The sequence below is a fragment of the Daucus carota genome, chromosome 1 (genome assembly GCF_001625215.2).
Source record: "Daucus carota subsp. sativus chromosome 1, DH1 v3.0, whole genome shotgun sequence".
NCBI classification, from domain to species: Eukaryota; Viridiplantae; Streptophyta; class Magnoliopsida; order Apiales; family Apiaceae; genus Daucus; species Daucus carota.
The window spans coordinates 55,879,713-55,904,261 of NC_030381.2; the positions used below are offsets into that span (position 1 = coordinate 55,879,713).

Below are 24,549 nucleotides of genomic sequence, written 5' to 3' on the forward strand. Positions count from 1 at the left end.
AGAATGCTTTCCGTATTAACTTTGATCGGTGATGGCAGTAATCTCCGTGGAGTTCCTTAACCTAGAATGCGTCACTTTGGCTGGATATAATTATCAGATAAGGTAAATAATTAGGAACAACATAAAGTTGATTAGCATCTTCTTTGGTTAGCATTAACAAAACTTTATAAACAAAGAAAGTAGTGTAATTAACATTACATGATTGAGACATCTTTTTCCAAACTTCTCATCAGACTCGAAACGAGACTCTTTACAAAACCTACAATTGGAACTCAAGAAAGCATGGACACTACAGCATAGCTAGAAACCAGATGAGGAAACTGAGACGTGATATGAAAAAATGAGTAGCGGTCTGGGTCTACCAGCTTGCAACATATAAATGTCCTGCTTGACAAAGAAAACTCTAGTTCAAAACAATTTCTTACAATGATAAAGGAACAAACGAAGCAAATACTCTTTCAAAAAGATCTTATGATAATAAAGGGATCTGGAACAGGAAACTTGATCTAAATGTGCTTTAAACTAAATACAGTAGTCCAACCCAAATCATTTATGACCAGTCTAGGCAAGGCTAATATGAGTACTGGTTTAATTTAGTACATCCCCGTACTTATGCTTCAGCTTCAATAGGAGATAGATCTCCAACTGACTTCCACTTTTAGCTCACCTTTGCTGCCACTAATAGATTTGGTACTTTTCCCATCATCAATAGCATTGAAAGCTAGATAGTGTTCAACTATCTTATCAAAATCTTTTTTGTCATAATCATCTTTTCCACTCAGGTTGAATTCTAGAATTAGCTGATGCCCCAATGGCACAGCTACAATATCTCGCGACAAGGGAATGACTATGTCACCACCGCTCCCCACTTCTATGCAAATTCCACACTTTTCATAGAAGATGAGGCTTGAATAAGCAGTGCGTTCAATCACGCTTGTCCTAGCAGCTATAACTCCAGAAAGAACAAATGGATTAACACCATTGTTTAAAGTAACCTTCAAACATGCTTCCACGGCATTCTTAAATATTGCATAAAGAATGTTGAAATATCTAAATCCATCTTCTGACACAAACCTTTTACTGAGAGGGAAAGAAAACTTGTCGGGATCATCATACGGATATTCAAAAGTCAACTTCTCATACACGGAATCAAACAGATGAAAACCGACTAAAAATCCATCTTTGGCACGAATTGAAGATGTAATACGACTATTCGGTATTATATGATCCAAATAATCAATTAGTACATGTGAAGTCTGCTTACTGCTTCGTTGGAGGCAAAGATGCGCACAGTCTGGATTATTGTCGTCATTATTTAACATGAACAGTGTGTTGTTGATGACTTCATCTTCTAGGCCTTGATCCTTGAATAAGCATTGGTAACCAGTTTCACTATCCTTGCACACAATTATACCTCGCAAGATATCATCACGGCCTTGATATTGTACCCTGTACACCTCTGCCAATTCCTGATATATGATACATCAGCTTTAGATGAAAAACTACATAAACAATATAATGTGGTCACTACACAACCGATTCCATTTGAACCAACCAAACACACCCTAGTTATATATATATATTTTGAAAGAACCCTAGTCATATTTTTGACATAAAATTGTTGTACTTAATATTTCGAGTAGTAGAAAAAAACCAAGTGAATAGGTTGGTTAACCATTAGCTTTTAAATCTAATCAGAAGCTTACAATAGAGGATTCTTCGATGGTGTATATCTATAGACTATAATCTAATGAAATACAATATCAACAATTAAAACAAAACAGAGACAAGAATGTAAGACAATTAATCAGAGACATCAGATAGGAGTTAAAGATTACTCTAACATACCATGAATTATGATCACTGGGCAAGGAAGAACGCCCCGCTTGTGTCCTAATTTTTCTGTTTATGTCCGATGGCTCCAAACTAGTTCCGTACGCGAAAAACCTGGCCAATTCCCCCCTTTTTTAAGTGTAAAAGGAAAGTTGGATATATGTAAATTGACAAGAAGTGTGATAGTTCAAGCAAGTAACTCTCCTAATCCTTCGAACTTTGATTATTAAAATACAAACGTTTGACTTAGTTCAAAAGAATAGTTTTCATTTAAAATATAAAATGAGATTATAAATAAGTTGTCAGAAAGGTTTGAATAATTTTTGTTTATAAATTAAAAAATCTAATTATTAAAATAAAAGAAATTTTATTAATAAACCTTTTTACATATTAAAATTTTAAAAATTTCACAATAAAATGCAAGTCCTAAACACCCTCAAAAAAATAACGTTTCTAATTTAAAAAACACAAAAGAAGCACTTTCGCATTTCCTCCCAAATAATTTTCAGATAAGGTAAATAATTAGGAGCACCATAAAGTTGATTAGCATCTTCTTTAGTTAGCATTTGCAAAACTTTATAATAAACAAAGAAAGAATTTTTTTTTTTTTTATTAATATGACTTATAATCTTACAAAGTGAGTATTTTTTCTCAAATATTTTCGAGATGAATTATAATCGAACTCAAAACATGTGGCTGTAAAAGCTCTTTATCACTGTGCTATCTAATCGTACTCAATAAAGAAAATAATTAACGTTACGTGATTGAGATATTTGTTTTGAGCTCAACAAAGAAAGTATTAACGATACATGATTGAGACATTTTTTTTGAAGTTTTGAATAGATTGAACTCGAGACCCAAAGCCTTTTCTGAGAGGGAACAAAGAACTTCTTGAGATCATGATACAGATATTCAAAAGTCAACTTCAAACATATAAAACTGACTAAAAATCCATCTTTAGCTCGAGCCTCGAATTGATAATGTAATACAACTATTCGGTATTATATGATCCAAAGATTTAATCAATATACTTATATAAAGGAGAAGCGAGAGGCGTGTAGGTGTCGCCTCTCACATCACTATGTTTTATTTTTCTAATTTTCTGGAATTTTTGGATCAAAAATATCAAAAATTAGAACTACTTTTTTTAGTTTCGGGTATATTAGTCAATATACTTATATAAAGGAGAAGCGAGGGGCGTGTAGGTGGCGGCTCTCACATCACTATGTTTTATTTTTCTAATTTTCTGGAATTTTTGGATCAAAAATATCAAAAATTAGAACTGCTTTTTTTAGTTTCGGGTATATTAGAAGCAAATTTCAGAATCTGATTTTGTTTCAGATTATTTATGTAATATAGTAGTTTGAAAGTTTTATTCTGATTTTGTTTCAGATTATTTAATTATAGGAAATAGTGGAACAAACTACCTTTTTTAGTTTCGGGTATATTAGAAGCAAGTTTCAGAATCTGATTTTGTTTCAGATTATTTATGGAATACAGTAGTTTGAAAGTTTTAATATGATTTTGTTTCAGATTATTTAATTATAAAAAAGAGTACCACACAAGTCTCTCTGCACCTATAAATAACCTAATAGATTGTAGGGGTTTGGATAATTTAAACACAACTTTCTCCCTCAATATCACAACTCTACCTCTCTGTAGCGATAGTTTTATTGCTTGATTTCTAATTCGGTGGTGTCGTTCTCCTCCAACGATAACTGAAAGCTATTTATATAGTATTAAAAAAAATAAAGGTTGTTGCAAGCAAAGGTTGTTATAGATCACTATCTGAATTGAAAGAGGGGAAAAGAATATGTATTTTTGTTGGTTATTCTTTTATAACATTTGTTTTGTTCATCGTACATAGGGGTGTGCATTCGGTTAACCGAAACTGAAATCGAATTTTTTTTAGTTAACCTAAACCGAATTTTATCAAAATCCTCTGCCAAAAATCGAACCGAATTTATTCGGTTTTATAATCGAACTGAAATTTAAATTTCGGTTATTACCGAAAACTGAATTTATAAACCGAAAATTTTAAAATATATTTGAAAATGTGAAATTGTCCTTCACAAATATGAAATCGGCAATTTTACATTATTACAGATTCAAGTAGATCAAGTAGCAACAAACTATTTACGTCTTTAGACCAGAGCATATTCAGACCCGAGCAGTCTGCTGCAAAATCTTTATCGACCGTCACAACACGGGGTTTCTCAACTAGTATGCTTACTGTTTCGTTGGAGGCAAAGATGCACGCTGGCATGTGAATTTTCAGATTTATATATGATACTTTCTCATCATTTATTTGAAAATATTCGAATTTATATACGTGTTATTCAAACCAAATACGCGAAGTCTTGAAATATCGGTACAATATATAATATGACATGTTATATGACATCAAATATGTGTACATTATTTAGAATAAAAGTATGAACATCAAATATGCGTATATTATTTAATTAGAATAAAAGTATGTGTATACTATTGTCATTATATTATTCATGCAGGTAAATCATCTACATACACGTTCGAAGGTGGTACTCCTAAATAATTCAAGTACAATAATTTATATTCTTTTAAGTCGATTAAGCCAACACCACCATTCTCACGCGAATCCTATGTTTTTATCTTCAATTAAAAATGGTTAAAACGAAGAAAGACCAGCCGCAGCCAGTCCAGATACTGCTACATAAGTTGGTGACTGATAACGAGATGACAACTAACTTCAACAAAGCAGTCAAATTTTGTTGTACAAATGTTATTAAGAGTCAAGATTCATCCTCCTCACAATTATTCTCTGTATCCTCCTTTTGCTCAAAATAATTATCAGATAAGGTAAATAATTAGGAGCAACATAAAGTTGATTAGCATCTTCTTTAGTTAGCATTAACAAAACTCTACTCCCTCTGTCCCATTTAATTGTATACGTTTCTTTTCAACTGCTCGACACGCATTTCAATGCTCTTATAAAATATAGTTACGGAACTTATTTTTGAGATTTTCTTTTTCTGAATAAAAATATAACATCCAAACTTTAATTCAGAAAAAGAAAATTTTAAAAATAAATTACACAACTACACTTTACAGGAGCATTAAAGTCCGTGCCGCGTCCCCGTCCCCCAATGTATACTACTCAGGGGGACGGAGGGAGTATAAACAAAGAAAGTAATTAGCGTTACATGATTGAGACATTTTTTTTCTGAAGTTCTGAATAGATCGAACCCGAGACTCTTTGTAAAAAGGTTTGTGGTTTTTTTCCGATTTATAAAGGAGAATGAAATGATGAATAAGTTTGTGCAAGACAAATTGACCCACAGTCTGCAACCTGTATGGACAAGACACATGCATGCTGCTTAGAATTCACAAACACATGCCATCTTTCTTTTACAAGTGTGGGCTGTGTATACCACAAATAATGATATCCGAAATTATCTCAAGACATAATTAAAATTTATATTATAACTTTTCATATTTTTCAAGAAATGCTTCTCGATTTTTAGAGCAAATAATTTCATGCAAATGCATATTGTTGACTACGGAAACGAATATCATAGGTAGTTTAATATAGGATTTTTCTTACGTCAACCAGCTCAACTCGAGACTTATTATTTCTGATAACAAAACTTAGAGTTTATTATCAGAAAAGTAATAATTCCTCCTTATTTTTTTTATATAATTTTTATATATTATTTAATAAATATTTTAAAATTTTACAAAATAAAAGTTTATAAATCATTTTAGATTTTAAGTTTGAATAAAAATCTAACTATTATATTTTTATTAAAATATAAATTAATCTATAAAATAATAATTTGTAGAAAATATAAAATACATGTCAAATATAACTCCAAACATATATACTCCGAGAATGGGAGGAAATATTCGACTAGAACTGTGGTTTCAACTTTCAAGGTTAAAAAGTAGAGCTGTAATTCGAGTCGGGCGGCTCGCGAGCTCGCCCGGCTTGAACTCGTTTAAGTGGGCTCGGCTCGGCTCGTTAAACGAGCCGAGTTGGGGCAAAGGTTTTGGCTCGTTTAATTAAACGAGCCGGCTCGACTCGACTCGTGAAATTAAACGAGCCGTGTTCAGGTAGAGGTTTGGGTTCGATTAAGTGTAAAATTATACGAGCTGGCTCGCTCGACTCGTTAAAACCGGTTCGTTTAGCTAAACGAGCCGGCTCGACTCGACTCGTGAAATTAACCGAGTCGAGTTCGGGCAAAGATTTAGGCTCGATTAGTTAACCGAGCCGGCTCGGCTCGACTCGATTAAACTTGGCTCGAATCAGACACGGCTCGAAACTCGCCCGACTCGACTCGAATTACAGCCCTGTTAAAAAGCGATTTTACAACTTTTGAAAAGGAGAGAGACAGGTGTAACAAATACATCCTTACGCGTAGTATATCGAAGATTCAGCCGATAAAATTCAATAGATGCGTCCTCAACGGACCACTCAGTGTGACCCCACACTTCACTTCCACAAAAACACACACTTATAAGTTATACTTAACTCATAAGCACACACACTCGTAGCCCTTCTTCCCCCCAAAGCTAAACAAGCCCCCACCCACCCCCACTGATGAATTATATCAGAGAGATGAGCAAAAAGATTCAGTTTTTCTTGGAAACAACCCAAAATTAGAGTGGCCCATTTGGTTTAATTATTATCTTGACCACCAACTAATAATCTTTATGGCCAAAACTGGGGTCTTTGATACTCATCCAGCCATGGTTGCTAGGGCTAAAGAGCTGAAGAAGGAGTTGCAGAGGTTGGTTAAGTCTATTGTTGATGAAGATGGTCTTTTGTTTAGCTTGGGAGATGTTGATGGAGCTAAGGAGGTTTTGTCTTGTTTGAAACAACTTAAAGTGGAGGGCTCATCATTGTGTTTGAAATTGAAGGATGGAAGTGATTCTTTGGGTTTTCCTGAGGAGTTTTGCTGTCCTATTTCCAAGAAGCTTATGTTTGATCCTGTTATTGTTTCTACTGGTCAGGTTTGTGTTTTTACTGACATCTATTTTGGTAATTTAAGTTTTTGTTTTGTTTTTAGTTTAGGTGTATTTAATATTTATGCAGTTGTGTGATTTTGTTTGCTGTGATGAATTTAAATTGTTGTCTGTGTTTCTATGCATGTTCTTTGGTAGCAATGTATTCTTTAGGGCTTTTTCCTTGTGAATATATTGACATTTGTTCATGTATGTGGTGAATTAATCTATGGTCTGAAATGAATAAATTTGTGCAGACATATGATAGACCATTTATACAAAGATGGTTAAAATCAGGGAATAGGACATGTCCGAAAAGCCAACAAGTTCTATCGCATACTATACTTACACCGAATCACTTGATTAGAGATATGATATTGCAATGGTGTAAGAACCATGGAGTTGAGGTGCCGGATACCCTTCAATACTCCGAAGAAGGAGTAACTGAGCCGGATCGTCATCGTTTCGTGTATTTGCTTGAGAAGATGTCTTCCTCATTGTTGGATCAGAAAGAAGCTGCAAAGGAAATGAGATTATTAACTAAGCGGACACCTTCATTCCGTGCTTTGTTTGGTGAATCAGTTGATTCCATACCTCAATTGCTTAATCCACTTTCTCAAATCAAGTCTAGAAATGAAGTTCACCCTGATCTCCAGGAGGATTTGATTACTACAGTTCTGAATCTATCAATACATGACAACAACAAGAAGCTTGTAGCGGAAACACCAATGGTTATTCCACTCCTTTTGGATGCATTAAGATCAGGAACGGTTCAAACAAGGAGCAATGCAGCAGCTGCTCTCTTTACTTTATCAGCTCTTGACTCTAATAAAGAACTCATTGGGAAATCTGGTGCTCTAAAACCTCTCGTTGATCTTTTAGAAGATGGACACCCATTAGCTATGAAGGATGTTGCTTCAGCTATTTTTAACCTTTGTATTCTTCATGAAAACAAAATGAGGGCCGTGAGGAGTGGTGCTGTGAGAGTAATCCTTGAAAAAATCAAGAACAGAGTGCATGTTGACGAGTTATTAGCTATTCTTGCCATGCTTTCAACTAATCAAATGGCTATTGAAGAATTGGGAGAGCTCGGTGGTGTTCAGTGCCTTCTCAGTATAATTAGAGAGAGCTCTTGTGCTCGCAACAAAGAAAATTGCATTGCAACCCTCCATACTATCTGTTTCAGTGACCGGACCAAGTGGAGGGAGATGAGAGAGGAAGAAAATACTTATGGTACAATCTCTCAGGTTGCTCATAATGGCACCTCTAGGGCCAAGAGGAAGGCTAGCGGAATCCTTGAGAGACTTAATAGAGCAGTCAATCTCATCCATACTGCATGAACAGAAGTTTCCAAACACGAAGTCTGTAAATTCTAAAATCTTTTCTCATTCTATAGTCGCAATTTCCGCCACGGTATATTGCGGTTAGTCTCATCTCTTAAATTTAATACATAATGTTTTCTTGAGTTTGAGTTTCAGGTTGTTGAGTTGTAGTCACTGTGAATAACCATGTTTAAGGATGGAACATTATCTGTAAGATCAATTCTCCCTTCTGTATATAAATAAGTACTTTGCAAAAGTTTTAGTTTCAGAGATGCTATATTCATGTGTGCTAATTCTGCTGTAGGCTCTAACTTGTTAGATACTTCTTCACTTTGAAAATGCAAGTGGGGTTTCTTAAATTTGTCTGGAAGCAACATTTAAAATTTAGTATGAATTATTCGTGTAGTGAGTAATTAATGCCTCTTATGTTCTGTCCACAACACCTTCCTGTATCTACAATCCACATGGCTCTCATGTTTTAGATATTACTTTGAAATTCATGCTTTTAAGGTGGTGGCACTTTGTTTGTTTGTGACAATCAACCCATTCCCGCTGGTTTGGACCTTTTGTTGGCTAGATATCAACCCCCTTGCGGGAAATAAAGCCAAATCCTTTACCATTTCGAATAATTCAGTTGGGGATTGGGATAAGGCAGTGAATGGCTTAGGATTAAGGTGAGAAGGCAATAGAAAGGCTGTTCTTTAATTGAATGGTGCTGATATCTTCATGTGGTCTAATTCAATATGCCATGCCTTTTTGTTTTAATTTCATGGCTTAGGATCATGTTAGCAACGGAACACTAGAATTGTAGTGAATGGTGCTGCCTTCTTGATGTGCTCTATTAGAAATGCCGCCCCATTCGTTGTTATCTAGTGCTCTATTACTGATTGTCACTATCACTATATTATTATCTCGCCACCATCAATATGGTTCTTGTATTAGCTCGTAGATGTTGGACGACGCAGGCATGGTGGCTGGTGGCTGGTGCAGTGCAATTCCTGATTATTCTACCCTCTAGTTGAAATATGAATATCAAACCAACTAGGTTGTGTAAGTTGATGCAGCTTCGTATTTTTCGAATAAGCTATGCAGCTTGTTGTATTTGTAAATCACAAGCACCAAGAAAAGGAAATACTTTCAGATTCTGAAATCACACAGTAGACTGGTTGAAAACAGAAAGCTGGAATACTATAAGAGTTAATGAGATCTATTGTATTTACAAGCAAAAATTCTGTCACCGTGGCTAACTGAAGCAGAGTTCACTATCAGCTGTAACTACCCAAGATCGGTTAATAGTTTATAATTCAGGACAAAGGAGGGCTTGAAAAGCGGAGACTTTAAAGCTGTACACACGAGCATGATACTGGCCATCAATGCCTGACCAGAAGTATGAAACTATACATCACCTACGGACAAAGTTGTCACTGATAGTAACACCAAGCAAAGCAGTTGTGATATATTCCTGTTGAAAATCAGTACATCTTATACGCCCAGCCATTTTTTCGCAAAAATGCATTTACTGCTTCCTTTACAGCCAGATTTGGAACCAGCTGGGACTGATTAAGCAATTCACGTGTGATTGGATCAAATTTTCCCACCTAACCAATTGTCATTCAGGTTATTAAAAACATGCAATCCTTAAAAAGATTAGACATGACAAACTTTTTTATACCTTGTTGAGATGCTCAAAAATTGCTGAACGTTCATAGGTGATTCCACTAGGAGTAATGACAGGGTCACGATAGATGTCGAGTGTAATTTTACAGCACAAATAGTCCGGCACCTGAAATCATCAATAAGAACTACTAATAAGTAAAGGCCACTTAAATCCGTGGGGGAGGGGGGGTGGGGGTGGGTAAGGGACTTGGACAAAAATAACTGGAGCGAAAACGCTAAGAGTTATTGCAAATTTCTGTTTACATCTATCCTCAATGATTAAATTAGTTACATATAATAGAAGGCCTGCAGCACAAACATGATAGAAGCTGGCCCTGTTTCTTGACTTGCAAAAACTTTACTTGTAAAATTTGTAAATACATAATAGAATGATGGACAATATGAACAAATGCTTACCTCAGTTTGGTTGTCATCTTCAATAGCTTTGTCAATTACATTCTTCAGAGCCTTTAGCTGCTCTGGATAGACACTATTAGAATGATTAACAAGCCCTCCGGTATTAGAAAGATCCCGCTCATGTTTCTCCTTGAGAGCAGTCTCACAAGCTTCTCTGAGTAGCAAACAAAAACACAGTTCGGTAGCAATCCAACAGAAACAAAGGAAATATCATAGGTGAAAGCATTAACAACTTCACCAGATCACAATCATAAAGCTCTCATTGTGACGGAAAAGGTGCAAAGCATTAAGACCTTCACACTAATTGTGATTAAGCTCTTGCCTAAATAAATTGAGAAAATAGAAGAAAAAGAAGCAAATACTTCAAGTTTTGTAGCTCCCATGCTCTCATGGTAGATTCTTGCTCCCACTCAAGGTATCTTGCTTTGGCAAGCTCTTGCCATATTTCTTCAACCATGTATCCCTTAGGATCTGCACCTCTGCCCAGATCCAGAGCCTACATTCAAATCGGATCCAAAAAGTTGCCTTATTATACTTCCTGAAAAATTAGCAGTCTTTCTTTTGGACCGGTAAAAGGACACTGATATAGTACTTCAGCTAAATGCAGACTATTTGAAATATAATTATGACGAGAATATAGGGTTCAGGAAGTTCTATTATTCCCAAGCTATAATGAGGACAATACAGCTTCAGGAAACAGATAACATGCTTGAATCAACACACTTATAATAGCCTGGAAAGGATAATAAAATTTCAGTAGAGTGCAGACTATTTGAAATAAAACTAAATTCATTGCTGTAATAAGATTGTGAAGCCACCAAATGTCTTCTATACTGATCCCTCAGCTTGTACATACAAGACCAAATGACTAATCTATATCATCTCTGAAAAACTTTAAATGATCACATATAGACTTGCTATATATGCGATCACACTAATATGATAATGTGCGAGTGTCATACACACAGACAGGTTTATACCATAGTTACCCGGTTCGCGGGTCGACCCATGGATCCGTGAACTGGATCGTTCGTACCGGAACACGGGTCGAAGTCGATCCGGATCGCCATGGGTCGCGTTCCAGTTCGTCATTTCCGGCGAACCCATCTGTTTTGTTCCGGCAGCTGTAAAACTGAAGAAAAAGGGAAGAAAAGGAATGATGGGTTGTTTCACATGTATATATGACTGTTTGGGGGAAAAAAAGAAGAAAGCGTGTGAAGAGGATGAAGTGGAAGAGAAGACGACGCACTGAATACTGATGCAGATACCGATGTGATAATGAATTATTAATCATTGACTCATTAGTTGTACTGAAGTGAGAGTAATATATACTGTATTATTCGTTTTACTTTTATTATTATTGTATTTTATTCGACGTCTCTGGCTTATTCAAAAGATCATGATAGATGCTCAAAATTTATACCAACAAATTACTCATTTTTCATTTTTTATTATTTAGTAACTGCCATCTTTATACTAATTTGTATAAAAGTAAACAAAATTAATGAGCATAATTATTGCTAAAATGAATTTATTAAAGTCAACTTATTATGACGGTGATCCACTATCATCAATTTACCTATTTTTGTTTGAGTTGATCTTTATCCAGTTTAAATTAATTTCAAATTATAATACTTATAAAAATATTAGTTTTGATTAATTATCATATCTTTGTAAAATGGTAATTTATTTATTGATATTCTAGTAATATTCTTAATAAGTATAAATATTATTTTAGAATATAAAATAAATAAAATTTCTAACTTTTTGATAATATAAATTTAATATATAATATTTTTTTTTTAAATATGACGGGATCCTTATTTCGACCCGCGAACCCGATTCACGGCTCCTCGTACCCGATTCATCCAAACTCACGTTCCACGTACCCGAACTCGTACCGCGTACCGGATCGATCCTCGATCCGTGTAACTATGGTTTATACACATAACACAGTTATCTGTAGATATAATGGTCCATATGTATGAGATGAAGACATGATTCAGACAAAAAAGAAAAGAAAATTATCGTACTTTTTCCAGTTCCTTGACCCCTTCTGCATACTCTTTCTTCTGTAGTAATGCAAGACCCAACATATAATGACCCTGCACATGACAGCATGTCTCTGAGATGATTAAATGAAGCGAGGCAAAGTGGCAAAATTTACAGATAAATTATTATGCTTACAGCCAAGAGGGGTAAATTGACTGATTAAAGCCAAGAACAATTTTTTTTTTTCCTTTTTAAATAAACAGCAGTCATATTATTGTTCTTAAATAGATAGCTTAATTGGCCCACATAAACATACTGTGTGCATTGAAGTTTAGACACCAACTCCTATGGTAATTTGTTATGTTAGGAAGCTTGAGTGCGGGTATGGGCGTGCGCGGTATGAGGATAGGGGAATTTGGCAAACTTAAAAATAAGGGGATTCGGGTGCGTGGGGATGCGACAAATATTAATATATTAAAAATATATATTCTGCATGTATTTCAAGAGTTACATTTATATTTAAACCCGATAATCAAATAAGTTTCTTATCCTTGACACTTTACATAATAATTATTTGATAACATAATTTTTGCATTATAAAGAAGAAAAGTGGTTAATTAATCAATTATTAATTAACAAGAATTCCCTCGCGTACCCATGAATCCCCAAGAATAGAGCGCGCGGTGCGGTGGGTGAGTGAAGAATCCCTACTTTCTAGAGTCTTATGTATGACAAATTGTCTCACTTAAAAAAAAAAAAGTAGGCATGACCAGTTAGTATACAAAGATCAACTCTTCTAGGTGCTCCAATAAGTGCAGGTTGATTAATTTAGTGAAGAAGCAAGGGCATCACCACCAAAATATAAAGGAAGTGCAAAACGTATAAACAAAATGGGTCGATAGATGATACTAAGATTAAAGGCAAGAAGGGTAAATTGATTGATTACTAGCATAGCCTTGCCATTGATTTTGAACCGGAAATACACATACGAGTTTCAACTAATACAGTGAGATAATTATGGGGATTCCGCATTCAGGTGTGTGTGTGTGTGTTTTCATATATACTAATTGTGCAGCATAATCTTCTAAACACACAAGAATAGAGGTTAGTAATGTTGAAATCTGCAAAATCAAATTTAAACTTGAATACTTTTTATCTGCTATTTAATATCAATATTTTGTTCTTGCGAAGTAGTTTCTTAACACCTATCCGATTACAATTTGTGAACAGAAAATTATGAATTGAAACAGTGCAAGTACCACCAGTGTCCGAGTATCATGTACAATCACTCGCTCCAAAAGTAGAAAAAACATGCCCAATGTATATGAATGCAGGCAACTTAAATAGAGATATTAAAAAAAAGAAAAAGTAATACAGACCTTGACAGAAGTACGATCAAGCTGAACAACTCGCCTACAATCCTCTTCGACCTTGTCCCAATCACTGTAAAAATATAGAAAATACATATAATTACCCATAAAATGACGAAAATCGACAACGAATTAAATCAAAATTAGCGTAATCATCCGAGGGAGGGGGAAGCAGTCATCAAACATACTTGCGCTTGCGATGACAAAGAGCACGATTACTCCAATAAACAGGAACATTAGGGCACAGAGTAATAGCCTGAAACCCCCAAATATATATATATATTAAAAGAAAAGGCAAACAAATTATACTAAAAAGAACTAAATCAGCATATACTAATAAGTAAAAATAATTACAGAGAATGAACGAGTCGATCAAGATAAAAAGGAGCGCAACGCAACCTCAGTATAGGCATCAATAGCGGCGGCGAATTTGAGCTTGGAGAAGTAGAGATTGCCGTCTTGACGGAGCTTCTCGGCCCGTTGGGCCGATGTAGTCGACACGCTGTGCCCCATCTCGATTATGTTAAGACTAGTGTGTGTATAATACTAAGTGAATCTTGTGTTGTGTGTGTTTATTTTTCTACGACTCTCCGGCCTCCGAGTTTCAGAACTTTCTGGGTAATTGTTGTATGTAGCATTTAAATTTCCCTCAGACTGCACTACTCGTATACTTTTCGCCCAACACCAAGACGTGTGTGATGTATTCGTAACTCGGAATATTGTACCTTTTATATTTCGGGACGCGTCGTAACAACTCGGTAGAAATCTTTCTGCAATTTTTGTCGCGGAAAACCCAATATACTGCTCTCTCGTGTCAGGAAAAAAAAAATATAATTTAACAAGAAAAGTAAGAAACATAAATAAAAATGATGAGATTAATTAATATTTGATACATAAAATGAGTGTGATGGAAGAGAGTAATGAATGTAGTATCAAAAATTGATTTTCCAATGATTAATTTATTATTGGAAAATATATTGTACAGAAATGAACAAGACATACGAAGTATCAAAAATTGATTTTCCAACGATCAATAATCGTTTGGTTTTTTTATTTTCAATATAAAATCACTTATTTCTGATGATAAAAAATGTTAAACATGTATTACATATTTAATATTAAAAATTTATATATAAATATAATATTCTTTCCGGAATAAATCGTTTGCATGAAATAAGAGGGTCAAACATGATTTGTCCTATATGGTGGCCGCATAGCCCAAAAACTTGTTATAAGAAATCAGTTGTCAAGAATCATCTCCTTGTATTTCAGGTTCAAACTATTCTTTCCTCTTATCTTTTGTATCATTATTTTTCAATTTCAAAAATGTAGATCTCAAATTATACACATACAAGAAACCGAATTACTAAGGGAAAAAAATGATGAAAAAACTTACCAAAAGTATAAAATTAAGTAGGATACAGATAATTAGAGTTAAAAGAGGGATAAAACCAATATATTACTCGCACCAAAATATTTAATCATTTTAAAGAGAAGAATGTTAATCAAGTCTTAACAGTATCTGTACTATATAGTAGTAACATAGAAGAGAGAGGACACTGTATGAGAAAATAAAGTTGACTCGCAGTATTCTCCAAAGTAACAAACAAAGCTAGTAAAATTTTATGAGTCAAGTCTCCCCAACAAATCATGATCGGACAAAACCATGTACACTCCAGTTTCCTCATCAATACATGTAAAATACATTTTCTGAAACTTTGATAATCAGAACAGCAAGATCGTAAACAGATTGACAATATATACAGCTCATTCACACAAGTTTTACAATAGGGGTGAAAAGAATGGAATTGCTGGGATATGCCCTCACCAACGCACTTGTTCATTCTAATGCAATTAGGCGGGATCAATGTTCCCGCAAGTTTCCAATCAGACTGGTTGATCCTTGATCGCTTCTGTCAGCTTTATAGCTTTCTAAGGATGACAATTTCTTTCGGATGCACTCCACAAGATTTGAAGCTTCCTTACTACACTTTAGGGGCCGTCTTTGCAAACTCTGTAATATGTATAATAAAGACATAAAGTACTTCTATTTATAATTATTTCCCGGTTTGCATAAAGAATAAGTATACACAGATGTAACACTTACCTCAGAAGCCCATAAACAATCTCGTGCATTGCGAGGAATAATATGGATGTGGGTCTGAATATGCCATATTACAAAACGACAAGAATATTAGTTTCAGAATTAAACTCCACTAGAGTAGACTGATGTTTAGTAGAGGAGACCAATGGAAAAAATATTAGCAACTTCGACATGAACTGACTGATTTTTATTAACTTACATGATATATAACTTGACCAGCAGCAGCACCATTGTTAACCAGCAAATTAAATGAATCTGCAGATTGAGAGATTCTAATTAGATAAATTTAAAGGTCATTATCTGATAATCTCTAAAGCAGATAAGATTCTGTCAGATGCCTAGACTAAATAAGGAAATCCAGACAGGTAAAATAATTCCAAGTTCCAACATAATGCAGGGTCAATATCATGCATAAACTGATTTAAGAGGTTTTTATTGTCGTAGCTGCCCTTTAGTTTTCAGAAATATAAAAGAATCATAATGATGAATATTTTTTAGTACAAATAAATTCAACTTGTTCATTCTAAAATTATATTACAGAATAATATCGTGCTTAGGTGAGTATTTTACATCCTTGAGATAGGTTTTCAATGTGGGGCATTAAAGTTGTCAATCTTAAATAGATGAAGACTTTTTCTTTTGGACGGCTAAGTGCATTAGAATACATTTAGACCACAAAAAAAAAAAATTAACAAAAGGACGCTTTATGCTTAAACTTGGCCACTTAATATGCTGAATTATGTATAATCCAACTATTCACACATAACAAAACATAACTACAGCTAGGACGATTTTCATATAACCGAACCATTCAAAATAAATTGGTATCACTTCACTAGGGCTAGTAAAATGCAGAGCTTTCTCTCTTCCACAACCGAAGAGAAGAGATACGGTATCTTAAATGACACAGTAGCTTGACAGACCAGAACATCATTAAACAATCAGATGCATACCACAACCAGTTGCTTTCATGACTGCATTGCTAATAACTGGTACCTTTGAGCACATAGCACCTATTACCTGCACCATTAAATTGAGTGATCAAAAGAGGCAATTATGCAGAAAGACATTGCTTGGTTTGGTGAATAGGCAAATATTCCACGGACAAAGTAAATGGATTGAAAACAAGCAAAACAGGTTATTATACGGCATAAAACAGAATAATGGACAATAAACTCAGGATACGGCGTGAACCAGATTAGTTGAGCTGCTGAGTACCAGTTTGCGGAAAAAAGGTACTTTTGTAAAAGAAAAACAGTGCTGAACAGCTAGATATTACCAATTTATAATACATAATTACACTACAGAACTGGACTGCCAGGAGATTTATTCAGTGAAGACAACTAGAAATTTAGAAATATAAGCATAACTGAAATTAATGTAAGTTTATCCAGTAAAATCAGCGAACTCAAGATAAGAACCAATATAGGAGTGTAAACAATTCAACATTCACAGGTAAATGAGTAATTTATATTCAGTTCATTAAATATTAGTAGAATTCGACTAAACAATAAGAGAGTCGAACTTGAGCTCAAACTAATTGAATACCTTATTGAGCCTAGCTCGGGCTTCATAATAATCGGCTCGAAAGCCTAATTGATTTGTTATTTTATTTTATATTTTATATATACATTTGTATATAATTGTTCAACTGTATATATTTCACATATATGACTGAGTTGAGCTTGAGCCGAAATTATCATATTCGAGCTTCTGTCAATATTTAGTACAGTTGATTTGAGCCGAGCCGAGTTCAAACATATCCATATTTTGTCTAGCCGAGCTTAGATATTTATTGTTTGGTCGAGTTTGAGCTTGAGCCCAAACTCTTTAGCCAAGCTCGAGGTCAAGCCTGACAGGGTTTTGCGCTATTAGATTACAACCCTAGCTACATCTAATAGAATTATTGACAGAGAATGCTCAAATATACTCAATAGCAATCTCATGTAAGCCATGATCAGCTGCTACTCATTGGTATGAGAAACGAAAACTAACTTGTATAAAGTGGCCAAAAGATTTATTTCTTTTAAGTAATTGCTAAGGACAATTATTTCAGTTATGAACAAGCTAAGGCAGTTGGTCAGCAAGAGGTATTAGACACCCTTTGTCGTGTGTAAGTAGGAAACTCCAAATTATAAATTCATGTTTAGTAATAAAACTTACAGATGGCGGAGTTGCTTCCAGGCAAGAAAAATGACCTTTTGGGATGATAAGAGAGTGCCTGATAAATTCATGACCGTTAGAGGTTCATACGTAATCATCAAAATACAGTTCAGATACAAAAAATAAACATAACTAAACAAAACGATTACTCAAACTGTAAAAGGTTGGCCCCTTCCCCAAATTTCAAAAATTCTAATTTAAAACCACCTGCTTGATGAGTTTAGCAATTAAGGACCCCCCCCCCCCCCCCCCCCCCCCCCCCCCCCCCCGCCCTGTAAAAATAATAATCTGCTACATGGTCATGCGATCGCTGAGCACTTAAATGAAATGGAGCAACAGAAAAACTTATGGAAGCCTTATGGCCTATTACTTAAACTCCAAATTTGGCAGAAACACAAGCCTGGCAAATTCATGCATAAATACTAAAGAAAAGAAAATAGTAGGTGGAAGATTAACATCCACTGAACTGGATTTCCATATAATATAACAGAAAGGAAATGTGAATCATTAAAAACAATCGTGGGTCGAGATTTTAAAGTAACGGTATTATAAATTCCTGGTGTTAGTTTTATATTCTGAAAGCCCGCCAAATGGGACCAATAATTTTACATCCAAAAAATACATCAGTATCTGTATTCAAAATGATAATACCTTACCCAGGACTGAGTGGATTTACATCCAAAATGCAGAGGCATGTATCATCTTCATAAATCTGCCAAATTTAAGAAGGAATCAGAGAAGATGGGGTAAATTAAGAGCATAATTAATATCACAGCAGATGCAAACTTGGTTTTAATATCAACGTGTTTGAATGTCAAAGAAATTTTTAAAGGAGGAATAACGAAAGTCTAGAAATCATGTCGTGTACTAAAGTTGGCTGGTGCTTTATCTTGTGTGTAATGATCAGCTTTCAAATATCAAAGATTGATAATGAGAGGCGACTAGTTGCAAGAGCTATGTCTCACACTCTATTTTGCATAAGCCAATTAACTGTTTAACACATGTATAAAAAATACAAAATCCTGATCTAGCTGACTTTCAAAATCACCACTTGGATGAAAGTAATCCTACCTAAAAACATATGGAAAACCTTTGATAACTGCATTATCTCTAATAGTTTACCAATCCAATTATTACTCGCTTAATGGCTAAAGCAAAGTGAAGTCATACTTCTGTGTATCCAGAATAAAATAATCTAAAGCATCACTAGATTGGAGCTAATAACCAGATACCAATTTTAAAAAGAAGCAATAGCATGCGAAGAATAAAACTCTCATTTAAACACTAATAACCACAGTAATAATTTAATGAATCCCTAATTTTTATAATAGCTACAGTGGTTCACAAATCTTCAAGTCTTCACCAGAATAACAATGGGGAGAAATAATAAGCAGCTCATATATTATATGTATCTTAAAACTAGCCTTTAGAACATTTCAAGAAAAAATGGCCACAAATTACAAAACCCAAGATAATCAATAACAGAAAGTTGTGATTTTTAGCACCAAAACACAGAAAACCAACCCATTTCAACAGACTAAGAATAGTTTCTAGCACAAAACGGAAAAAGTTACAATTTTAGCACTAAAAACACACACACACAAAAAACCCAAATTAATGGAATATATAATGAGCAAGAAAAAAGATTAGAGGGGTTTGTTTAACCTTAAAAGCAGGGGAATCTCCTGAAATAATCTTGCAGAAAACACAAGAGGCAGAAGGGTTATTATCTTTGTTGATATCATTATCATCCGAAGAAGAAGAATGAGAATTTGCGAGTGAAATGATGGAGTTAGGAGAGGAGAGTGGTTGTAAATGACAAGTGAGAACAGAGAGGCGTCGTTGGGCTTCCATGGCTATCAAGAACAAGTGAAGCACAAGGAGGAGAGGTAAGAACAAGGGGTCGTGTCCAAGTGTTTGGCCATGCTTTTTGTTGCCTATTTTCGTTGCTTTGATTGATAGCTTCTGAGATATACTTTGAGCTCAGTATAGTTTATTACAAAATGTTTTTTTATTAAAGTTTCGGTCCGGGACCGTTCCCGATGATAAAAAATATATTGATTTAAAATATAAATTTCGGAATCTAAAAAAAAAAAATTAGATATATATATAATTATTAAATCATATCAAAGGAGCAAGATTGAATAATCCGGTGATTTAAATAATATTTCATGATTATTTCTAAATCTCTGATATATTTTAGCGATTTGAATATAGGTGTAGATTAGTTGATGACTCCATTCCTGGTGGAGATGGGTTGGTATTTGCAAGGTAGAGAGACACATGGATATGTTTTGTTTTGGCGTATATCGACATGCCTCGGAGTTGTAATTGTTGCTATGCTTTATCCCATTTATTTCGAATTCAGTTCAATTTGGATAAATTAATATGACCGGAATAAATAAATACTTTTAATTCGTCATTTATGTTATTTCGCGGTTATAAATTCTTTTAATTTGTCATTTATGTGGTGTCGGGGTTAATGAAATTAATTAAATTTCATCGAATTATTCACAAATATACGAAATGGTATAGAAAAATCTTTGAACTAACGACCAAATTTAAGGGCGAATATTTGTATCATGCACAAGCTGTGAGCTCCGAGTCTCCGACTCTATTTTCTGTAACGGAATTTTGCCTTATCCGATTATCTTTGTCACGCCACGTCAGCAAGAGCATTGTTTTTAACTCTGGCCCAGCCCATGTTCAACGGGAATCCAAAATCATGGACCTTACCACTCCCGTATATGGACTATACAGATCACAACTTGTTTTCGAGTTACAGGTGACGGCCCAAATATAATCACTGGTTATGAAATATTTACACCTTTCGCGGCCCTATTCTTGTTCATGGCCCAAACTTTTAGTGCATAGCCCGAACTCATATTTTGGGCTTGCACGAGACCATGAGTCCATGACGCCATACGCGGATCCCAGTCCCACCAAACTAGTGTATGCGAAAATGTCAAAGCCAAGTGACATTATAGTTTGAACCAAATCTAACGAACACCCGCAAAATCTTGGATCTGAATCCGGCTCGAATCAACTGTTTGAAGAATCTTGTCGCATTTACTTCACCTTGAAAAAGTGTACAAGTCAATGGCTGTTGTTTGAAGCTGCATTTTATATAGGCAAGTCTTGGTTTTAATGTCATATACTGACTTCTCGTCTAGTGTTTATATTTGAATAGAGTCAAGTTGACACAAAACTAAAGCAGCTGTTCATGAATTCAGCCATACATTAAGGGAAAATACGCCCGATGCATGAATTCACAAGTGAAACATTCAAATCCATCTTCTCTGCTCCAGACTTGTATTTTATGTGCACACATGTTTACACTTCCGCGATTCTCAATTCCGCGTAATTATGATTTGTTAATTATTCAGGGAGTAAGAGTATCTCAAAAAGTCTCCTAATTGGTTGTTAAAGATAAAAATAAAATTCTTAATAAAGTGGGTGTAAATTTAAGAATATCAACTTCGACAATGTTATTTACACTCCTTTATTTTGTAGTATATGAATTGAAAAAAAAGTGCAAAATAACGAAAAAACAAATATTTTATTATTAAAAATAAGTTTAGAATCATATCGAAAATCTTAGTAGAAAAGAAGAGAAATATAAGCTGTTAATATATTTTCTTCCAGCAAAGAGCATTCAATAATTTTTTTAATGGAATTACCTACGAGAGACGAATGATAATAGGGCAGGCAATAATAGGAAAAGAGTGAGCATGCGTTAAATACGTTACATGCACAAAGCCTCTTTTTTTAATTTTCACATTTTATATCATATCCTCCGACTCATAAAATGCATTTAGTCCAACTTACAGATATATCGGTTCGTAACATTCCACAAAACGCTGCTAACGTTGACTTTCACACCCATCTCACCTCAATACTAATCGCATCACAACTCATGTTTCGCTCTCGTTACAGTGTTCTGGAACTCTGTAATGTCAATCTAATTAATCTTCCATTAATTTTTATTTCGTGACTTCACCGAATAAGTATAATTTCTTAATTAAGTATAATTCTTGTCTTTTATAACACTAATTTTAATTAAAAATTAATATTATGTTCTTATAATAAATAAAATTTGTAAGAGGAATTAATGATATTACATATTGAAAACCGTGATGGGTCTCATCTCATCCATTTAGAGTAATGTCGACCCAATGACAGCGGTCAAATTCCGCAATTCACAGGGAGTTGAGTGTTGATGCAACAAAGAAGCCAACTTGTTGTCACCTTCTCTAAGTGAATTGAAAGATAACTAGTAGTCATAAATTAACTTCGCTGAGCAACAGTATAGTGGTAAGAATGAATTCACACAAGGAATGTGTACGCCATTCACACATAATATAGGCATCACCGACTTCCCATGAGTCGTGTAGTTTGCAGGGGCTCTTCTCTCCTAATTCTAGTGGTGTGGTGGTCAAATTAAGGACCTTTCCCATGCTATATGCTCATGTCCACATGCCAATTTCGCGTGTCTTCTGTTTTTCCAGTAAGTTTTGGTTTGTGGGTTTAGATATTTTTGCTTGTCAATCACCCACTCATATGTCCTTTCAGTTGCAGAATTCATTTAATCTCAGACTCTTTCAAAATCCATTCTCATAATAATTTTAGCATATAAATAGTTTCTGTAAAAACTGAAAAACAGTTTCTTCTAAAAATATAGGAGAACCTGTTTTTTTAAAAACAGCTTTCAGTTAAAAATTGTTATTTGAAAAGTAGTTTTTAGATTTACTAAACAATATTTTACTTATTTTTCAGCTAACAGTATCGAAAAAGTTTTACCCCATAACTTGGGATGAAATAGTTTAGGGCAGAGTCCCCGCGTTATTTGTAGTGGACACTGTATATGTACGTTTTATTTCATTTCTTTATCTTACTCATTTATCTCTTTTCGCCTATATAGTATTAGCATCTCTCTGTACACCAATCATAACATTATTATCTATTCATCATTCTTCACTTGTTTTCTCTCTGCGTTCTCTCTCTCTGCAATGAAGCTCTGCCTGCTGTTCTTGCTCTCACTCATTATACTATTATCTTCTTCCACTACACATTCTCTAAAATGTACTTCACAGACCTTCACAAACAACAAGCTCTACAAAAACTGCACTGATCTTCCCACTCTAGGCTCCTACCTTCACTACACCCACGATGCCGATGAATCTACTCTATCCGTCGTATTCTCCGCGCCGCCTGCAAAGCCCGACGGCTGGATCGCCTGGGGGATCAACCCGAATGGCACGGGAATGGTGGGCACTCAAGCTCTCATCGCCTTCAAGAAATCCAACGGCAAAATAACTGTCAAGCCATACAATCTCGTGTCCTATGGCCAAATAGTGCAGACCAAGCTATCGTTCGACGTGTCTGACACCGCCGCAGAGTATTCTGACGGTGTCATGAGGATATTCGCCACGTGGGAATTACCGGAGAATACGACTGTGATCAACCAGGTCTGGCAAGTGGGAGCTTCCGTGGATGATGAGGTGCCGGCTAAGCATGCGTTTGATCCGGTTAACTTAAATTCGAAAGGAGAGCTGAAGCTAAATGAAACCAGTGCGGCTAGTCCCAGTCCTAGTCCTAGCAGCAGCGACGATGATTCGGCTGGAAAGGAGGATAAAAATGAGAGTTCTAGAATCGGTGGCATCAGATTTGGTTTATATCTTGCAGTTCTGTTCTCTGTTTTCGGATTTTTGTCGTTATAATTTGAGTTTGAGAAGTGTGTGATTGTAGTATGGTTCTTCATTGTGTTATTTTACTGATGGAACCATATATATTGTACTAGTACTTGTATTCAATGTATTAAATCACCTAGCTACCAAACTGTGACCATCAGCTTGATCTGGTATAATATTAGCTGCTATCAATTTTCTACAATAATTCTTCTAGAAAGTTAGTTATCTCAGCTCTCTGTTTCCGCAAGATCTCTTGTATTAGATTTCGTACGTTCTCAGCCACACTCGCTCCCATCCTACACTTAATTTTCTTTTGTGCATTAAAAACACTAATGTCGCTTTCTATCCTGCTATCGCTCCTGATCACCGTGCTGCTACTGCTTACTTTAGTCCCGGTTCAGTCTTTAACTTGCACTTCACAAACAGCAAAAATAACAGTGATCTTCCAACTCTAGGCACTAATCCTGATCACTGTAAACGCCAACGAATCTTCATTCTCAGTAGTACACGATAGCAATGGGATCGGGCTGCTAAGACTGACTCTAGCTCTCCTCGTGCTTTCAAGCAGTCGTATGGTGATAATGTGGTTTACATTACAGTGTCAGATTCATCCGCAGACTCTTTTAGAAAGTGTGATTATACGACAGGTGGATGTCCATTATAGTACAACTCTATACTCGATACATCAGTAATCACCAGAAATAAACAAAAATCTGAGTATCGAGGCCTAGGCTACATCCCCATTGCAACTTGAGGCAGAGTCTAAACCAACATATTCGGCATAGTAAAATTTGGGAAAGAAAAAAAAATACGATGGTTACAGACGGTTTGTCAGATAGCTTAAACTCCACTTGTCTCTGGTTTGGATTTAAAGAAAGAGTTCTGCGAAAATAAAGTTTATTTTTGTCATCAACTGTAAACCACACACGGCCTCTCCTCTCTACGCTTACATCCATAACTCTCTAACCCCCCTCTGCAAGTCTCGCACTGTCATGTTCCAATCAAGTGCTGTTAAC

The 24,549-nt window shown here is 35.1% G+C and overlaps 5 protein-coding genes across 5 annotated transcripts; 2 read left to right on the forward strand and 3 right to left on the reverse strand.

Moving 5' to 3' along the window:
• Positions 1–451: 451 nt before the first annotated feature.
• LOC108194185 (uncharacterized) lies at positions 452–2,025 on the reverse strand. Its single transcript, XM_017361105.2, has 2 exons — positions 1,849–2,025; positions 452–1,469 (listed from the first exon to the last, which is right to left on the reverse strand). The coding sequence occupies exons 1-2, from the start codon at positions 1,849–1,851 to the stop codon at positions 624–626; spliced, it is 849 nt and encodes a 282-aa protein (XP_017216594.1). The 5' UTR covers positions 1,852–2,025; the 3' UTR covers positions 452–623.
• Positions 2,026–6,254: 4,229 nt separating this feature from the next.
• Positions 6,255–8,409, forward strand: LOC108204899 (U-box domain-containing protein 9). Its single transcript, XM_017374575.2, has 2 exons — positions 6,255–6,828; positions 7,077–8,409. Exons 1-2 carry the CDS (start codon positions 6,529–6,531, stop codon positions 8,157–8,159), a joined length of 1,383 nt encoding a protein of 460 aa, XP_017230064.1. The 5' UTR covers positions 6,255–6,528; the 3' UTR covers positions 8,160–8,409.
• Positions 8,410–9,307: 898 nt separating this feature from the next.
• LOC108205095 (E3 ubiquitin-protein ligase CHIP) lies at positions 9,308–14,273 on the reverse strand. Its single transcript, XM_017374886.2, has 8 exons — positions 13,976–14,273; positions 13,765–13,832; positions 13,586–13,649; positions 12,248–12,319; positions 10,577–10,710; positions 10,215–10,368; positions 9,814–9,924; positions 9,308–9,739 (listed from the first exon to the last, which is right to left on the reverse strand). Exons 1-8 carry the CDS (start codon positions 14,087–14,089, stop codon positions 9,614–9,616), a joined length of 843 nt encoding a protein of 280 aa, XP_017230375.1. The 5' UTR covers positions 14,090–14,273; the 3' UTR covers positions 9,308–9,613.
• Positions 14,274–15,140: 867 nt separating this feature from the next.
• On the reverse strand, positions 15,141–19,823 carry LOC108210988 (adenylylsulfatase HINT3). Its single transcript, XM_017382463.2, has 7 exons — positions 19,509–19,823; positions 18,500–18,555; positions 17,844–17,901; positions 16,634–16,700; positions 15,880–15,935; positions 15,684–15,737; positions 15,141–15,590 (listed from the first exon to the last, which is right to left on the reverse strand). Exons 1-7 carry the CDS (start codon positions 19,695–19,697, stop codon positions 15,441–15,443), a joined length of 630 nt encoding a protein of 209 aa, XP_017237952.1. The 5' UTR covers positions 19,698–19,823; the 3' UTR covers positions 15,141–15,440.
• A 3,029-nt stretch (positions 19,824–22,852) lies between these two features.
• LOC108210323 (cytochrome b561 and DOMON domain-containing protein At4g12980) lies at positions 22,853–23,563 on the forward strand. The gene has a single exon (XM_017381617.2). It carries the CDS (start codon positions 22,853–22,855, stop codon positions 23,561–23,563), a length of 711 nt encoding a protein of 236 aa, XP_017237106.1.
• The last annotated feature ends 986 nt before the right edge of the window (positions 23,564–24,549 follow it).